We start from the raw sequence: 18531 nt of genomic DNA, 5'->3' as shown, positions 1-18531 counted from the left end.
AGAAATCTCAAGCCTCAGGGAATATAAATTTTATGAAATCTCCTTTAAAAATACAAAAATAAGAAAATCAAATGATATAAAAAACAAAATCTGCCGGGCGCTGTGGCTGACGCCTGTAATCCCAGCACTTTGGGAGGCCGAGGTGGACGGATCACCTGAGGTCGGGAGTTCGAGACCAGCCTGACCAGCATGGAAAAACCTCGTCTGTACTAAAAATACACAAAAGTAGCCGGGCGTGGTGGCGGTGCCTGAAATCCCAGCTACTCGGGAGGCTGAGGCAGGAGAATCGCTCGAACCTGGGAGACCGAGGTTGCAGTGAGCCGAGATCGCTCCATTGCACCGCAGCCTCGGCAACGAGAGAGAAACTCCGTCTCAAAAAAAGAAAAGAAAATCACAGGGAACATTCAAAGCAAAATGCAGGTCAGCGGCCACCCCCAGAGGGAGGCGGTGGGATGCGGGCGCGTCTGTAAACGCACCTGGAATGAGCTGCCGTTTGGGGCTGGGAGCGGGCGGTGTCCACGTCACCCCTGGATCACCCGCAGGCCCCGCGTTTTCCCGCGGCCGCTCTCTGGCGCCCCCTGGTGGGCGGGCCCGGGCGTGCGGGGGTCCCCGGACCTCAGGGAGCCGCAGCCCGCGGACCCCGGAGGCGCCTCCCCGGCCGGGCTGCGCTTCGCGGCGGGACGCGGCGTCGTTGGCTCCGGAGCCGCCACTGCCCGTCAGCGTCCGGCGGCGCCGGGCTCGGGCGGAGGCTTCGATCCTGCAGCGGCCCGGCCCGCCCTTTGGACCCGGCGAGCCTGTGTTCGCTGCCCTGCGTGACTTGGAAACGTGTTCGGCTTTTGACGAGGTCATTGTCCCGCGAAGCGCGGCGCCGGCCTTTGGATCCCGGCCTCGCGCCTGTCTGCCCCGCGGTCCCGGGATCCACGCTCGGACGGTCCTGCGGCGCTGCTGAGATGCGCCCTGCTTCCTGCTGGCCAGCGCGGACGGAGGGGAGGCCAGCTCGCGGTCAGTCCGAAAACGTTTTGCCACGTGATCTGCCACTGAAGTGGCCCAGGGAGGTCGCGTTCCAGGTCTGCCCCCTCGTGTGGCTCACCCTCTCCTCGTCCAACTGGGTCCTGAGGTGGAAGCTCTTGTGTGTCTGGGGGCAGGAATCCAAGGAAGACAAGATAATCGTACAGGAGTAACAGGCAAAGGGACTGGTACAACATAGGCTTGAAGGCAAATGATCCCTCCATGGGTGGCTGTCAATATGAATGCCCGAGATAAAAATTAATTTATAAAACAGAAAGTATATTTGAACAAATTTAAAACCAATATTCTAAAACTAAAATCCCCGAGATTTGAGGTAGATTGTATATTCAAGAGAAGTAGAGAAGGAAAGTGTGCTAAAGGTCTCTTCTTGTTCAGATCAGAAGACACTGACAAATTCTTCAAGTGTATTAAAAAAACTATAAGTCTATATGTACTTTCAGATTCAGGGGTAACCACTGGTAGAATAACAACAGGACATCAAGATTCCAAATCATCAAACGAAAAAAAGAAAAAAAATGATCATTTTAAACATAAAGGAAACACACACACACACACAAACACACACATATGCATGCACACGCCCATACACACATACCCACACATGCACACCTGCACACACTTGGACACACACATGCACACACATACATCATGACTGCCAAATTTAGTGATCATGATAACTATGACTGTTTAATTCTCCTATTAAAAGGAAAAACTCTGTTTGTGTCAAACCTATAGAATGTTTACAGGACACCTATCAAGAACAAAATGACATTAAGATGCTTTAAATACTATGATGAACAAAGATAGACCAGGGAAATACTACAAAAAGCAAACACATGTAGCCACAATTATCAGAGGGGACAAAAAGATGTTTATATAACAGTAAAAGGTACAATTAGAAGATTGTCAATTTAATGTATATTGAAAATAACTGAGTAGATTTTTAAAATAAAGAATAATTTAATAAAACATGGTTATAGTGGGAGGAATCAAAGCATCTTACCTAGAGATGACAAGATCATATATATTTTTTTCTAAAGGCAACTTTTAAATTAAAAATAATTGATGGGCAAAGTCTTTTAGAAAACATTCTCTAAATTCCAAAGGCTATACAGGAAAAATCTGAAAATTTTAACTGTATAAAAATCTAATTTTCTACATGGGAAATCAAACAAGAGACTGGGAGTAACTTTCAAACCATGAAACATAAAAACAACTACTATTTATTTGATAGACAGAGTCCTTAAAATCTGAGAGGAAATATGTAAAATGCCAATATGAAAAGAGAAGGAATTGTTTCATTAAAAAAAACAAGTAAATAATCAATAGATGAAAAGATGCTTTCCTTCTTTTTTAACCAGAGAAATGCAAAGTAAAGTAATGACATATGAATTTTCAGTTATCAGTGGTTGACAGTATCCAATGTTGGAAAAGATATGTAGCAATTGGCATTCCCATACTACTGTGGGGGGGGGGTGGTTTAAAGTGTTTCGACCTTCTGAGGAAGCAATTTTATATATCTGTTAACATCTTAGGTCCACATATCCAGTGATCCAACCATCCCAGTCCCACAAAACTGACTTACAGAGATACATGCATGTCTGAACAAAAATGCATCCATAGGGTACCATTGTGGCACCTTTTGTAACATAAATAATTGGGGAAACTATTTGAATTTTTTGTCAACTCAAAATAGACAAATTGTGAACTATTCATAAAATGTAGTATGCACTGTATGTTTATATAAATTGTTTTAAAGTTTGGAAGAATACACAGAATACTTTTAACCAGGCTATAGTACATGATATTATTAGTAATCAAATCCCACTCCTAATTCCCTTAATCTTTTAACACATTCACGTAAAGTCTTTCCACTTTCCAGCCTCTCTTGCACATAGGAGTGGTGACATTCTAGCCAAAAATTTAAAAAATCTCGGATTTTCTTAAAGTTTCTTGGAAAGCTCTTATTTTCTTGACGAATAGGGTAGACAAAAGAAGCACTTCCAGAATGGCAGCATAAGAAGCTCTGAAAATCTGTTTCACCAGAATGGTAATGTGAATACCAACAAAATTATGGAAAAAATGTGAATGGAGCCTTAGAGACCTGTGGGACATAATCAAGAGTATCTACACAGGCACAGTGGGAATCTCAGAAAGAGAGAAAATAGGGGGACAAAAATACTATTTGAAGAAATAATGGCTCAAAATTCCCCAAATTTGATGAAAAAGATTCATCTACATATCCAAAACCTTAACCAACTCAAAAAAGAATAAATGAAAGGAGAGCCACATCTGCACACACCATAGTCAATCAAAGGGAAAGAGGGGGTCCTGGAAACAGCAATAGTGAGATGAGGTATTAGGTAAGTCAGCCCTCAAGAAAATAACAGCTCCTGTTCACCAGAAGCCATGGGGCCAGCAGTCAGCGAGATGACAGAGTCAGGGCACTGAAGGAAAACACTGCCAACCAAGAATTCTGTATCCAGAAAATACACTTCCAAAAAGAATGAAGTATTACAGCTCTTTTAGAATTTGTCTAGCACATTTTCTGGTACCCTCCCACATTCATTAATTAATTAAAATTTAAAATATATCTTAGCCTTTTGGCTAAGATCAAATGTCAAAAAGAAAGAGAAAATAAGACATTCTCAGATAAAACTGAAAGAATTCGTAAGCCTGTCATAAGAAACACTAAAGGAAGTCTCTTGGGCCAAAATAAAAGAATACTAGTAAGTCAAATCCACATTATATACAGAATTAAAGTAAGTGCAAAAGAAGTATTTTAGTAGGTATAAAATAAAAACTACAAATAATAAAAAGAGAATTAGCAGAGGATTTTTCCTTCTTAATGGGGTTTAAAATATGGAAGCTGCCTTTGTAGGGTAAATTTGGGACCCTCAGTTTTCACTTCATCCACTTCTGTGTTGTTTGCATTTGTTAAAAGGAGATATTTTACTTTCCCAATCAAAATTATCTTTCTAATCTTTATAAACAATTATTCAATTCCAATAAATCTTCTCTATATTGCTTTACTAGTGAGTTCTATCAAAATTTCAAAGCGCAGACAATTCCCCTACAATATAAAGTATTCCCAGGCACACAGAAGACGGGAGTTTTGCAATGGTTTCTAGAATAGTGCAATTTTTATGCAAGAACCTAATATAACACAAAAGCTATAGCCCAATTTTATTTGCAGGTATAGATGCGAAATTACCAAAAATACTATTAACAAGTTGAATCCTTAGGGCGTTAAAAGAGTTTCACTCCATGAAAGAGTTGGTTGTGATATGGAACTATGAAGTACTTTTATGATAAAATGTAAAAGTATATGGTGCTTTTATGGTACATTGTGAGACAGTGTTTTTATCTAGCCTCACACTAGCAGGTCTAAGGAGAAAAATCATAGAATTGTTTCAATTAAAAAGACATTTCATTAACCCAACTCTCATCCCTGATAAACACTGTTAGTTATCTAGAGAAAGAAGAAAATTGTCCCAATACATTTACCTCTTTGCCACACCCAGCCAACAGCAGATGTGATGAAAGCCTGAAGAGCTCCCTGCCACAGGCTCTCTGTCTTCTTGATTGTCTAACCTTGTCCTGGAAGGTCCTGCCAATGGGATAGATGCCAAACAAATAAAAGCCCTGGCTTCTGAAAAGAAGTACACAGAAATGTCATTATTTTCAAACGACATATGTTCCTGTATTTAAAATCTGATGTTGGTTGGGCATCTAACAATATTATGGCCAGAGGACTCAGACCATAGCTGCATCCCTGTGAGGCACAGACGGTCCAGGGCATGTGGGCCCCACCCTGCCCAGGATGTGCACACTCAGGTAAGCTGCACAGACAATGCTCTCCTCAGCCCAGGGGAGCCAGGGGCCCGCTCTGCTTCCCCACTCTGATGCTTCCTGTTCTCATCCCACCAAAGCCAAGGCTTCAATTCTAGTCTGCCAGGAGCAGACTCTGGCCTTCTTGAGCACTAGGAAAAGGAACCAATAACCAGGGAAATTTGTGGACCCCAATGGGTGTCTGTCCCCGCCAGGCCTGGCTGGGTCCACAACAGGAGGACAGCGTGCAGGGGTTTGGACACTCAGCTTCTGCCCCAGGAATTGTCCCTGCCACCTCACACTGGCCACTGGAAAGGAAAGACAGGAGGAGGGGGCATGCTAACCCACCCACCCAGGCGGTCGAGTCTACATTGTCAGTTCTTACCTTGAGGGGTGAAAAAAGTGGAGGGAGGCAAAGGCCCCTGAAGCTTCTGCCAGAGGCCAATGCCCCTTCTTGGTTTAGGAGAGGTGCAGTGTTAAGCGCAGCACAGCCAGTGACTTGCTTATGTGGCTAATAAACTGTCAAGAGAAAAACTGGGTTAGAATGCCACAGATAGTATGTAGTCTCATTTTTATATAAATGAAAGTGGAGAATGGCATAACTCAAAATCCACAAGTAATTTGGTTGGACTGTAAATGACTTTTATTTTCTTCATTTCTTATCGTATTTTCTATTATACGTAAAGATTCATTGCTAATATAAAAGGATAAAATTGCAACCTGTGAATTAAGAACTTCCATATATTGCCAGTTAGAAGACAGAATGAAAACATTCTCTTCATTCTAACCATGCACACAGAAAAGCTCCAGAAAATACCTATAGACTACCTTAGCAGAAGGTGGGAGAGGGCCTGCGTGAAGAAAGTAATTAAAACATGAAAGAAGAAGCTAGTAAATGTGGGGCTCCACTGTGCCCCTGGATCAGCAAAGATATGTTTAAAATTGTCTTCCAGATTTAACCTAATGTAAAACAAATCCAATAAAACCCTAATGTAATTTTTTAAAGAATTTGAATTTAAAATCTTTCCAAATAATATTTTTTCTTAATTTTCTACAGCAAGAATATGTAACTTTTTTTTTAAAAAAATAATCAGAGATTAACTTTCTCTTCCTTTCTTTTTTTCTTTCATGGAATTTTCCAGTTAATTTGACAAAGTGAAATAGAATTCAGATGTTGAATTTTCCTTCTGGCCCCATTCATGTGGCAGGTGGTGATTCAGGTACTACTGGGGGCTGCTTCTGGGTCTGGAAGCAGGAAAGAGGGGGCAGGCCAGCAGACCTCGCCGTGCTGGGGTCGAAGCCAGGAGGCTGGGAGAATGCTCAGATCAAGACCAGCCAGACCTCCAGCCCCCAACCCTGCTCTCCCTAGAGAGGGAACATGCCGCTTTCTGTATATGCTGAACTCGGAGCTCTGGAGACAGGGAGGGTGGAGGAAAGACAGCAGAGGTGAGGCTGGGAGACGGGGTTTCAGTGGGTCTCTTCCCCCTTCCTGGTCTCAGAACATCCACCCCAGCGGGACAGCAGAGGGGTGTCTGAGTGTTTGACTTCCAGACAAACCTCCTCATCAGACATCAAGAGGCTGCTGCACCAGGAGGGCTGGTACCCTGCCTAGAGGTGGTCAGCATGTGGTTGGTGTTGCATTACATAGGCCCTACTCCAAACAAATTCATGGCAATGTGGCTGGAGTTCCCCTTTGTCCAACCAGTGCCAAAGGTCAGGACAGTTCCTCACCCCACATTCACCCCCAGCCCAGGGACACAGGCTGGCCACCTGTTCCTGGATGTGTTTGCCAGCACAGCACCAGGTGTCAGTAACCCGGGTGCTGACATGGCCCAGCTCCAACCTCACCAGGTCACAGGATGGAACCTCTGGGGGCCACTACTGAGGGAATCAGCCTTTGAAATGATGACCAACAGCGGGTAATAATAAACTAATAATTTGGGGTAGACGAGAAGGAAGATGGCATTGGTTGGTGGGGTCACCCTCCTTCTCAAAACACAGTATAAAAAGCCCTGCGTTTCTGCGGGATTGTCCTCCCAGGCTGGCAGCCGGCTTCCAGCAGCACCATGTCTGCCCTTGGCATCACTGTGGCCCTGCTGGTGTGGGCGGCCATTCTCCTGCTGGTGTCCATCTGGAGGCAGGTGCACAGCAGCTGGAATCTGCCCCCAGGCCCTTTCCCACTTCCCATCGTCGGGAATCACTTCCACTTGGAATTGAAGAATATCCCCAAGTCCTTCACCCAGGTAAGAGAAATATTGTTGATTTTAGGGAGAATAACTCAGAAATTGGATCTGATATGTGTGCATTCAACTCATTTGCAGACAAACTGTGGTTGTTCAATACCAGCCTGCTAAGGATTAACTGAATTGATAGCATCCTGGAGTGACACTCAAAACGTGTTGCTCAGCCGGAGCCCTGAGCCCGCATGGCAGGCTCTGGAGCCCCCCACCACCCCCGTGCCTGTGCCTTGTCTCGGGGCTGATGATGCGGAGGCCGGCGAGGCCGGGCAGCTGCGACACCAGGATAACCGCGCACTGGCTGGGCGTCAGCTTGCGTTTGCCGAAGCACGAGTTGAAACGTGAAGTGTTGGGCCGGTGCGTGGGGCACCAATATCTGCCGCCTACGACAGTCGTGAACACTGAATGGGCTTACAAACCTAAAAATTAAATGAGCCGATAACGCCGCCAGCGCAGAGCAGGCGCTGGGTGTTCGCGCGTTGGAGTGTGCGCTCTGAGGGGCGCGGGCTGGCGCCGGGTCCCGAAACTTGACTCTGGAAGCAAGCGACGGGGTGGTGGGTGGGCGAGCCTTAGGGAAGGGACTTGAGGACCCAGAGACTGTGGAGTTGACCGAGTCCAGGCTGGTGCGGAGCGGAGCGGCTAGGGCTGCGTGGGCGGCCCGGTGCGCAGGTGTGCCAGTCCCGCGCACCCCGCAGACGCAGCAGCCCTTTGTGGGGAAGGTAACCCCCACATTGGGCTGGACAAAGGCTGCCTTTCCCCACGCGCCCCCTGGTTCTCTGGAGCAATGGCAATGGCCGCGCGGCAGGGGCGTGACTTCCAGCCGCGCCGCGGGCCTCACCTGCAGCCTCTGTCTCCGCAGCTGGCCGAGCGCTTCGGGCCGGTGTTCACGCTGTACCTGGGCCAGCGGCGCGTGGTGGTGATGCACGGCTACAAGGCCGTGAGGGAAGCGCTGCTGGACTACAAGAGCGAGTTCTCGGGCCGAGGAGAAATCCCCGCGTTCCAGGCGCACAAGGACAGGGGTGAGTCCGCGTCCCTGGCACGGGGCGGGGGGCGCACAACACGCCCCGGGACAGTTAACAGGCGCCAGCCACGTCGGCGCCGGCCAAATGCTAAAGTCACCGTAATATGACAGTAATGGCATCCGAAGGATGATTCGGGCGACGGCCCCGCGCGCTGCCTGCTGCGCGAGGTGCCCTGAGTCTCCACCGAGTCCGGCCTCTAGGCCGAGTTTACAGGGATCCGCGGCGGCGGGGCTGCTTCTGAGCCTGAGGCGCCTTCCCCACCCCCACCGTCCCGCCTCCTGGCCCAAAGGCTCCTTCGGGGAGCGCGTCCCTCCTCTTCCACGGCCTGGGCACAGGTGGCTTCTGCCACCAAGGTCCCCTCACCCACGCTGAGGCGTCAGAAGCTGCGGACACTGCTCGCTTCAGGGCTTTGCTCAGCTGCAACTGGTGACCTCCAGAGAGGGGGCCTCTGCTGTCCCGCTGGGGTGGATGTTCTGAAGACCGCGAAGGGGGAAGAGACCCACTGAAACCCCGTCTCCCAGCCTCACCTCTGCTGTCTTTTCCTCCACCCTCCCTGTCTCCAGAGCTCCGAGTTCAGCATATACAGAAAGCGGCATGTTCCCTCTCTAGGGAGAGCAGGGCTGGGGGCTGGAGGTCTGGCTGGTCTTGATCTGAGCATTCTCCCAGCCTCCTGGCTTCAGACCCCAGCCTGGCGGGGTCCGCTGGCCTGCCCCCTCTTTCCTGCTTCCGGACCCGGCCTGCTGCTTCTTTCTCCTCCCTCCCTCCCTCCCTGCCCTGCAGGGGCTTTCAAAGTAGATTAGAAACCAACAGTGTCCCACATGGAAGCCTCTAGTTCTTCGAGTCAACTTTGACGACGAGGCCCCAGAAAGCCTTTGCCATGCTGTGTGGAATTTTTAAATCCGAGAGCTGGTGTTCGCGCCCTATTTGTCCAGTCTACGTTTCTAGGTTATATTGTGTCACAATTAGTGTCATTTGCTTTTCCTTCTTTTATATTGTGGGGTTTTACTTCTCTGGAGTTGCCAAAAACAAAATTAACCATCTCAGTCCTTGTCGCTAACACAGGAAAAGCATTACTGGGGGAGGGCCCGGTACTGCGGTTGAGCTCAGTTCTGTTCCCGGAGCCCTTATCTGCCACCCACAGATCCAAGGCAGAGTCCAAGGCAGCAGGGCGGGGCGCGGAACGTGCATCTCCACAGCTCGGGCTCAAGGGGACATTGCTGCCTCTGCCTGGGGGCTCTAAAGTTTCATTTTTATATGACCCACAGGGCCCAGACTGACGGAAAATTAGCAGAGCCCTGGGCATGGGCTGCACCTGGCCCTTGAGGGACGATGATGAAAATATTCCTTATTGGCATAACACTGAGCACAGGCTGTGTGATAGTGTGCGGGAGGAACTGCACACATCCTTTCAGAAAAAGTCCATAAAACGGAGAAAGCACGGTTCCCAACCTAGATTTTTAACTTGTCGAACAGCTGTCTAAATGGGTCATCTCGGCTACCCTCCACTCAACATGACCACTTCTGCCCCTCCACCACCACCACCACCGGCACCCCCCACCCACCCCCATCTCCTCAGTCTTGGCAGGCCTTCCTCCTACTATTCAGGATGAAATGAAACCCTCAGTCCAGCCTGCACCCCTGCCCCGCCCACCTCATCTCATCTGCCCCCCCTCAGGCCGGCCAACCTTGCTTCTGGAACAGGTGAGCATGGGTTCCGAAGGCACTTTCTGAGTGTCCTGCAGGTGCCTCCCAAGAGTGGTCAGTGGTCAGTCAGCTAATGAAGCTGTGTAGGATATGACCCTTGTTTACTGCAGAATGCCCAGAGCTGGCAGGATGTCTGAAATGCAGGAGGTGCCCGAAATGTGTTTATTGAGGAAATGATGATGGACAAGAGGAACACAGAGAGCAATGCAGAGAGGGCAAGGGGCCCCTGAGGGGCAAGGGGGGGTGTGGCTGGGAGTGTGTAGAGGAAGAGGGATAATTTAAAGGTTCCTATCTGGGAGAAAATAAAAAGGTTTATAGCTAGCTGAGAGAAAGATGGGAATATGTGAACGTTCTTAAAGAATAAAACATTTAGATGTGTTGATTCCAAATGTGCTCCTACTCCCAGGAGGGTCCAGACAGGGCAGGGCCAGGCCTCGACAGCTCAGAAGGGACAGCTCTTGGGTTTCCCAGCTCTGATGCTTTGCACAGTCAGGGGCCTGTGTGACCTGCCAGATTTTAGTGAAGAAACTTGCTGTGGAGCTGGAGAGCTGCAGGTTGAGGCGTGTGTGGTATGAGGGTTAAAAACCTGTGAGAACAGAATGGCTGGCTTTTCAAAAATTTTGTTGGTAGACAGGAAAGATGTGGGAGGTGTTCTTGGAGTGGCCATATGTGGTTTTATTTAACATGGGGAAGACTCAGCAGAAAGGAAAAAGAAACAAGGTAAGTGGACAGCATGAAGAAGAGCACCCAGGAGAGGTTAAATGTGATTAAAAAACCACAGTGCAGACTGTGAGGACCCCAGAAAGGCTTCCGCCAAAACCTGACCAGCAAGTGCCGGCAGCTCCCATGCCGCCTCTGTCACTTCTTTACACACCTGCAAACCTGCTCTGCTCTCCAAGGCCCTCTCTAGCCCATTTCTCCCCAAAATGGGCCTTCAGAATAACCCTCTGCTGGCCCCTCTGCCTTAGGAATTATTTTCAATAATGGGCCCACCTGGAAGGACATCCGGCGGTTTTCCCTGACCACCCTCCGGAACTATGGGATGGGGAAACAAGGCAACGAGAACCGGATCCAGAGGGAGGCCCACTTCCTGGTGGAAGCACTCAGGAAGACCCAGGGTGTGTATCTGCTGCCCAGCAGGGCCCAGTCCTCATGCAGGCCAGGGGCACCGGGAGCCCCAGCCGGGACCCCTGGACCGCATCTGAACCACAGGGACCTACGGACAAGGAGAGGGTCTCATGAGTCCCCAGACACTGTGTTTACAACTCTAGTTTCCAGACACACAGTTCAGGGAGCAGGTGTAGCCATTAAGCACGTGACTTGTATCCTAAATACTGTCGCAAAGCGAAGAAGACCCAAACAGATTCAGATATTTGCTATCTTTTATAAACTGCCAGTGTTCAGGGTGCCTTCTCACAGGCCTGGGTGAGCCCCAGCAGGTGACTGAGTGGGTGGAGGAGCCCCTGGGTCTCCTTGCACCCATCCCCTGACGGCCTGGCTGCCTGTTTTCCAGGCCAGCCTTTCGACCCCACCTTCCTCATCGGCTGTGCACCCTGCAACGTCATAGCTGACATCCTCTTCCACAAGCGTTTCGACTACGATGATGAGAAGTTTCTGAGGTTGATGCATTTGTTTAATGAGAACTTCTACCTGCTCAGTACTCCCTGGCTCCAGGTGAAGCCACGTTCCTTTGTCATCAATCGTCAATTGTATACTTTACACTAGAAAAAGAAGGAAAATTCAAGTTATATGTGATAGGGCTGCAAAAGCCAGACAACATAGCTTCAAGGAGAGCCCAAATATTCTTCCCAGAGACATCTCTGGGGTCCTATGCACCCCTTTGCTAACCTTAGGATACGTATCGACCTATGTGTGCACATTTGCACCACAGAATGTGCACTGCTGAGGAGAATGGTGCCCAAGAAGGACACTGTTGACCCAAAGTATTCCAAATCAACAATTATTTCAGCCACAAATTCAGGTCTGGAGAAAGTTGTTGGTCCAACATACACAATTATGTTGCATCCGGAAAAAAACAGTAAAATATTTTTCTCTCTCTAGCTTTACAATAATTTTTCCAGCTATCTACACTACTTGCCTGGAAGCCATAGAAAAGTCATAAGAAATGTGGCTGAAATAAAAGAGTATGTGTCTGAAAGGGTGAAGGAGCACCATCAATCCCTGGACCTCAGCTGCCCCCAGGACCTCACCGACTGCCTGCTGGTGGAAATGGAAAAGGTAGGCTCAGCCCTCCTATGAGGCGGGCTCTCCGGGGTGGGCAGGGAGCGTGCGTTTTGGATCTACAGTGTGACCTGCACTTGCTGGCGTGCATGCCTCCGGCCACAGCATGCTCTCAGTTTCACACACACACTCTTGGCTTCATCATGACCATTGGCACAAGTCAGCTGCCTGGCTGCCAAGCTGGCCTAGTGGTTCGGGTAGCGTGGGTGGGCCCCTTAACCCCCTCCAGGCCCTGCTGCCCAACCCGTTCTAGTCCACAGACTTTGAGAATTGCATCTTGTCTGAGGAGAAGCCCCCAGCATTCCTTGTGGGCATGTACTCCCCATCTGTGCACAGCTTCAGGACTTCCAGGCCCCCCCAGCTTCATTCACCTGCAGCCCTCAGGATCCCCTGCCCCCTGCCCAGCATGGCGAAGCTTCTTGTCCCCTTGTCTTGTCCTTTTGTGGCTCAAGAACATGTGGATCCACACTGATTTCCGGGGGCTGCCTGGGCATCTCCTCCAGCAGTTTGGCCTCTCACAGCAGCAGACACTAGCCCTGCAGCAGGAGGGGTTAGCCGGAGCTCCTGCCTGAGGTGTGACCAAGGTCAGAGGCATCTCACCTCTTCCAGGATGGCCTGTGTGCTGTTGAGGAAAACAGAGCCCCATCCTGCCTTCAGCAGATTTCCTGAGGCCTCAGTTTCCCTGGCTGTGAGGTGGAGATGACCCTGTCTCTCACAGCTCCAAGTCACAGTTCCACTGGGGGGACCTCTTGGACACTGTCTTCTTTGTCCCTGTGGACCTGGGAGGTGGCTGGTTCTGTGCTGAAGGGAGACAAGCAGCTCCTTCTCCTCTTGTCTGTCTCTGGCATCACAGGAAAAGCCCAGTGCAGAACCCTTGTACACAATGGACGGTATCACCGTGACCGTGGCCGACCTGTTCTTCGCGGGGACAGAGACCACCAGCACCACTCTGAGATACGGGCTCCTGATTCTCATGAAATACCCTGAGATCGAAGGTATGCAAGTGACCGGCAGGACACTGACAGGTCCGGGGTCAGATGGATGGGTGGATGGTTGGATGGGTGGGTGGGTGGATGGGAGAGTGGATGGCTAGATGGATGGGTGGGTGGGTGGATGAATGGATGGATGGGTGGGTGGGTGGTGTGTAGGCAGATAGATGGATAAAAGGGTGATTGACTAGATGGGTGGATGTCCAATTGGCCAGGAGCCAATTCCTTAAATTTGTCCCATTCATATCTTGGCAGAGAAGCTCCATGAAGAAATTGACAGGGTGATTGGGCCAAGCCGAGTCCCTGCCGTCAAGGACAGGTTGGAGATGCCCTACATGGACGCTGTGGTGCATGAGATTCAGCGGTTCATCAACCTCGTGCCCTCCAACCTGCCCCATGAAGCAACCCGAGACACCATTTTCAGAGGATACCTCATCCCCAAGGTCAAGCATGAACCTGGAGCACACAGCATGAACACCATCCTATCCGCTCATTGCCTTCCTGCCAGGGAGCAGGATGGGGGCCCAAAGACCCTTCGCCTTGGCAGGGGGCACTGAATGGAGGAGCTGGCCCCCACTCCCCTCCTGTGGAGTGCTGCTTTCGCAGCAGTGCTCACATTGGTCTGGTGACCAGACAGGTGGAGGAAATCTGCAAAAGTGCCTCAGGGGACAGTCCCTGGGACTCATGAATTCTGATACCAGGGACAAACAATCACAACCAGCCCTGGAGTTAATCTTGTGATTTCGTCTTCATTTAGACCTGACCCCTGACCGCTTTCTATCTAGTCCTTCCCTGAGCAACTCCCTCGACTGGAAACACGCCACCGTGTATCACACATGCTCACAGCAGCATTCTTCACTGGGGGCTTCCAGATGAAGGCCCACATTTTGTTAACGTGACTCACTGAGACAGTCTGTTTCTTCTAGGGCACAGTCATAATTCCAAATCTGGACTCCGTTTTGTATGACAACCAAGAATTTCCTGATCCAGAAAAGTTTAAGCCAGAACACTTCCTGAGTGAAAATGGGAAGTTCAAGTACAGTGACTATTTCAAGCCATTTTCCGCAGGTGAGAAAGACCAGAGGCAGCACATTCCCTTGAGGAGCAGCCCACACGCCTCGCCTCCACTCCACGTGTGCTCTGCCCTCATCCCAGGCCTGCACTGACACCCGAACCCCCTGTGCCCTGTGTCTATTGACAACAAGACCCACGTGTGCTCTTCCCTATTCAGAGAACGTCCATAACATCTCCCAGCAGCAATCCTGAGAATGAAGTGTCATGGGTGGACTTTTTTCCCAAAAACTAGACATTTTACACCATTCATTGCTAAATTCTGTTTCTATTTTAACAAGACTTAGTGAAAAGATCTCAAAACCATGTTACCCAATTCTTCCTAATTTTAAATCAGAGCTGCTAAACAAAATCTAAACTTTGGTTACCTAGAGTCATCACAGGAAGCATCAAAGCCTTCCTGGGATGTGACTCAGTGACTCTCTTTGAGGCATTTGTCCTTCCCAGGGCCTCATCTTAGGGATTGCTGTGAGAGAAGATCACACAATCAACTCTATACTTTTAACACCCAATGCTGGAGCCCCAGCTTCGAACAGGGCCCTACTTCCCTCCCGTAGGCATCACTGGTGAACCCCGGGGGTGCCTTCTTTACTGGGCAGAGACGGTCTTCCCAACTTAACATAGGCTCTTGCAGTTGAGCTCTGGATAACTGAAGTTGTATGAAGGCTGGTCTCTAAATAAGTCAATGTCACTGGTATTCTTCCACTTGAGTGCATTTTGTGCTTCTTTTCATAGGCAGAGGGGGTGGGCCCTGCCTTGTGATGCCATTCGCCTGCAGCCTCCCCTCCCGCTTCCGCCAGCCTCTCTGCTAACAGTGTCGCGTCTCTGAAACTCCCTCAGTGTCTCATCAGTACCATTGTTACTTCCAGGAAAACGGGTGTGTGCTGGAGAAGGCCTGGCTCGCATGGAGTTGTTTCTGTTGTTGTCTGCCATTTTGCAGCATTTTAATTTGAAGTCTCTTGTGAACCCAAAGGATATCGACCTCAGCCCCATAAAGATTGGGTTTGGCCGCATTCCACCACATTACAAACTCTGTGTCATTCCTCGCTCATGAGTGTGAGGAGGACACACTCATTCCTGAGCCCCCCACTTTCAAGCAAGTTTTCAAATTGTTTGAGGTCAGGATTCCTTAAACCTATTCCTTTCTTTGCATATGAATATTTCAAAATAAACATTTTCCTGGAATATAAACAAATCATCACATGATTATTTTACCTGTACATTAAGTCATGGAATATCTTATTTGTTGAAGTGATTCTCACAGAGAAAGGTTTTTATTTGCTTGCTTTTTTGAGATGGAGTTTCGCTCTTATTGCCCAGCCCAGAGTGCAGTGGCTCGATCTTGGCTCACTGCAATCTCTGCCTCCTGGGTTCAAGTGACTCTACTGCCTCAGCCTCCCGAGTAGCTGGAATTATAGGCGCATGCCACTACGCTCGGCTAATTTTTTGTATTTTTAGTAGAGATGGGGTTTCACCATGTTGGTCAGGCTGGTTTGGAACCCCTGATCTCAGGTGATCCACCCACCTCAGCTTCCCAAAGTGCCGGGATTACAGGCCTGAGCCAATGTGCCTGGCCACAGAGAGGTTTTAAATATGACTTTCATATTATTGAGAAGCTCTTAAATCTAGGATCACATCACTCCAGTGTCAGAAACATATTGAGGTGGGGAATTTGTATTAGTCAGTTTTCTCTGAAGGGGCAGAACCAATAGGACAGATGTATACATGCAGGAGTTTATTAGGAGAATTGACTCACACTGTCACAAGGTGAAGTCACACAACAGGCTGTCTGCAAGCTGAGGAGTGGACAAGCCAGTATGAATACCAAAACCTCAAAGGTAGGGAAGCCGATAGGGTAGCCTTCAGTCTGTGGCCGAAGGTGCAAGAGTGGTGTAAGCCCAAGAGTCCAAAAGCTGAAGAACTTGGAGTCTGAGGTTTGAGGGCAGGAAGCGTCCAGCTGGGAGAAACACAAAGGCCAGGAGACTCAGCACGTCTGCTCTTCCAGCTTCTCCTGCCTGCTTTATTCTGGCCCCACTGGCAGCTGATTAGATGATGCCTACCCAGACTGAGAGTGGGTCTGTCTCTCCCCGTCCACTGACTCAAGTGATAATCTCCTTTGGCCACACCCTCACAGATACACCCAGGAATAACCCTTTGCGTCCTTCAGTTCGATCAAGTTGACACTCAGTATTAACATCACAGAATTGTGTGAGTGCAAGGGCGAATTTCCCTTCTTACTCTGTTATCTCAGCACGGGCTTCAAATGGGAACACTGGTAGGTGCTGACCCTTAACACTTACAGGATATTACTTTGTTAAGGTATAAAAACCTCTAGTTAAAGGCTCTCATATGACTTTAAACGAGATAAAAGTTTCATTCCGAAATCCACAAAATTCAATTAATTAAACCCTGTTACAATAATCTCAGTGGAATCTTTCTAATCTCAAATTGGTTTCCTAACTGACCACATTCTGTTCTTTGAAGTATATAGCTACACAAGTACTTTGCTTTGCCTGTATTTGGAATATCTTCCCCAAACCTAAATGTGAGAATTTAACTGCTTCCTTTGTATGAGAATTGTTTCCTGTGTTTTTCTTTGTACACTAAACTTCCTGAGGCCAGGGTCACATTTTCTCTTAAACTCCAAGGATGGAATAAAGGGTTGGTGCACTGCAGACTTACAATGAATGCAATTTTATTCTGAAAAAAAAGTAAAAATTTTAAAAAAGTGCAACACAAGTTGAACTTTAAAAATTTGAAATAAGAAAAAAGAAGGAAATAAAAACTACAAAAAGAAACAGAAAAAAATGGAAAGTGTCCGAACCCCACCACTCATAGGCCACTCCCATGCAGTGCCTGCCCTCTGATATTTAGGTTTGCAGATGACATAATTGTCCTTGTTTCAAAAATGAAATCATTCTACACATGCTACTTAATTTCTTTATTCTTTTAGCAACGATTGCCCATGACATTAGCTTTTTTTCTGTAATGTTTTAAACTTTTTTATTGTAAATTATTTCATATATGAAGACAAGTATAAGATAAATATAACAAACACCTGTGTACCTACCATCTAGCTTTATCAAATTTTGATATTCGCCAGATTTATATCAGATTTTCTGAGGAAACAAATTATTACAAATATAGGTAGAGACCCTTTATGTCAATGCCGACCAGGAGAGCACAAGCCTGCTTCTCCCATGCTTATTTTTCATTGACAAACCTCGAAGCTTTGGGCCATTTTCCAATAGAAGCATTATGCTGGTATTTTACTTGCATTTCCCTGATGAGTAGTGCCGTTGAACACGTCTCCATGTGTTTATCGGTCTTGGAGCTTTTATGTTGTGTGAGTTACCTCTTCAAATCTTGGTCTGTAATTAGTATTGAGTTCTTTATCATTGTGAATTTGCAGGAGATTATTATAAATTATGGATACTAATCCTATATTGTCATGTATATAGAATTATAATCTCTTTACCTTATCCGTGGCTTATATTTTAATGGCACTTACAATTTTATTTAACCAAAACATTCCATTTTAATGTAGTGAATGACTTTGTTTGGTGCTCAGCTTTAGGCATTTTCTCTATCTTTACATAATTAAAACACCCTCCTGTACTTTCTTTTGTTTTTAATCTTTCCTCATCACGTTTAGGTGTTATTATATGGTGTGAGGTGGTGTGTTAGATTTCTTAAATAGCCACAAATTCTCTTTCAACACTGCTGACCCTTCAGCCTGGTCTGGCCACTCTGTCTGCTCCCTGAGCTGTTGGCCAGCCTCCCTGGCAGCTCCTGGACTTAGGCCATGCCTTTGCCAAGCTCCTGTCTCCATCTGGAGCTTCCCATAGAAGACCCCTGCCACAAAGACTTACTGCAAAGGAGCTCAATGCAAAGGAAATGGGAAAGCAGCATCCCCTTCTCAGGACCCCCAGACCTCTCAAAATAAGGAAAGCTCTGTGGGTCCATGCTCTGCCGCCTGCTATGTATTTAATTTTTAGACATGAGACTTCCTCCTCATTTTATTTCCTGTCTTTTAAAATTTAATGTATATATTTAAGGTATACAACATGATAGGATATGTAGTAAAATAACTACTAAAAGCAACAAGGAGACGCATGGTGCCAGTTGACCCATGTTTTCTATAATCAAGCAACGGTCTTGTCTCCTAGAAGTGTGAGCGGGAGGGAGGAATGTGGGCTGACTTCATGCTGGCCAGTGACCCTGGCGCCCTGAGAGAGGAGGGGAGGCCGTCGGGGGGACCATTGCTTTCTTCAGATCCCTTCCCATCATTTCGTCTGTTAAAATGAGGGTGTGTTATTTATGAAGCTTGAGAAAGAACAGAAAAAAGGCATTCTTTTCTCATGTGAAACATTGGCTTGAATATCCTGACATCCAATCTGTTAAACT

At 47.8% G+C, this 18531-nt stretch overlaps 1 protein-coding gene, 1 long non-coding RNA gene and 1 pseudogene across 2 annotated transcripts; 2 read left to right on the top strand and 1 right to left on the bottom strand.

Annotated features, from left to right (window-relative positions):
• The first annotated feature begins 3538 nt into the window (after positions 1-3538).
• LOC119469706 lies at positions 3539-3574 on the top strand (annotated as a pseudogene).
• A 1030-nt stretch (positions 3575-4604) lies between these two features.
• Positions 4605-8008, bottom strand: LOC119469704. Its single transcript, XR_005198542.1, has 3 exons — positions 7936-8008; positions 5246-5379; positions 4605-4639 (listed from the first exon to the last, which is right to left on the bottom strand). It is a non-coding gene; the product is annotated as an uncharacterized LOC119469704 (long non-coding RNA).
• On the top strand, positions 6883-15316 carry CYP2E1 (cytochrome P450 family 2 subfamily E member 1). The gene is made up of 9 exons (XM_017519918.1): positions 6883-7103; positions 7957-8116; positions 10792-10941; positions 11337-11497; positions 11885-12061; positions 12918-13059; positions 13309-13496; positions 13980-14121; positions 14994-15316. Exons 1-9 carry the CDS (start codon positions 6927-6929, stop codon positions 15176-15178), a joined length of 1482 nt encoding a protein of 493 aa, XP_017375407.1. The 5' UTR covers positions 6883-6926; the 3' UTR covers positions 15179-15316.
• Positions 15317-18531: the final 3215 nt, after the last annotated feature.

The sequence above is a fragment of the Cebus imitator genome, unplaced genomic scaffold, assembly GCF_001604975.1.
Source record: "Cebus imitator isolate Cc_AM_T3 unplaced genomic scaffold, Cebus_imitator-1.0 Scaffold780, whole genome shotgun sequence".
In the NCBI taxonomy this organism is placed as follows: Eukaryota; Metazoa; Chordata; class Mammalia; order Primates; family Cebidae; genus Cebus; species Cebus imitator.
Note: the sequence above shows the minus strand (reverse complement) of the source record. Positions and strands in the feature narration are given on the sequence as shown.

Excerpts from the sequence above, each read along its gene's own strand:
- CYP2E1 (XM_017519918.1), top strand. The coding sequence starts at position 6,927 with ATGTCTGCCCTTGGCATCACTGTGGCCCTGCTGGTGTGGGCGGCCATT. Across the intron at positions 10,942-11,336 it reads AGCACTCAGGAAGACCCAGG|GCCAGCCTTTCGACCCCACC; the intron begins GTGTGTATCTGC and ends CCTGTTTTCCAG. Across the intron at positions 11,498-11,884 it reads TCAGTACTCCCTGGCTCCAG|CTTTACAATAATTTTTCCAG; the intron begins GTGAAGCCACGT and ends TTCTCTCTCTAG.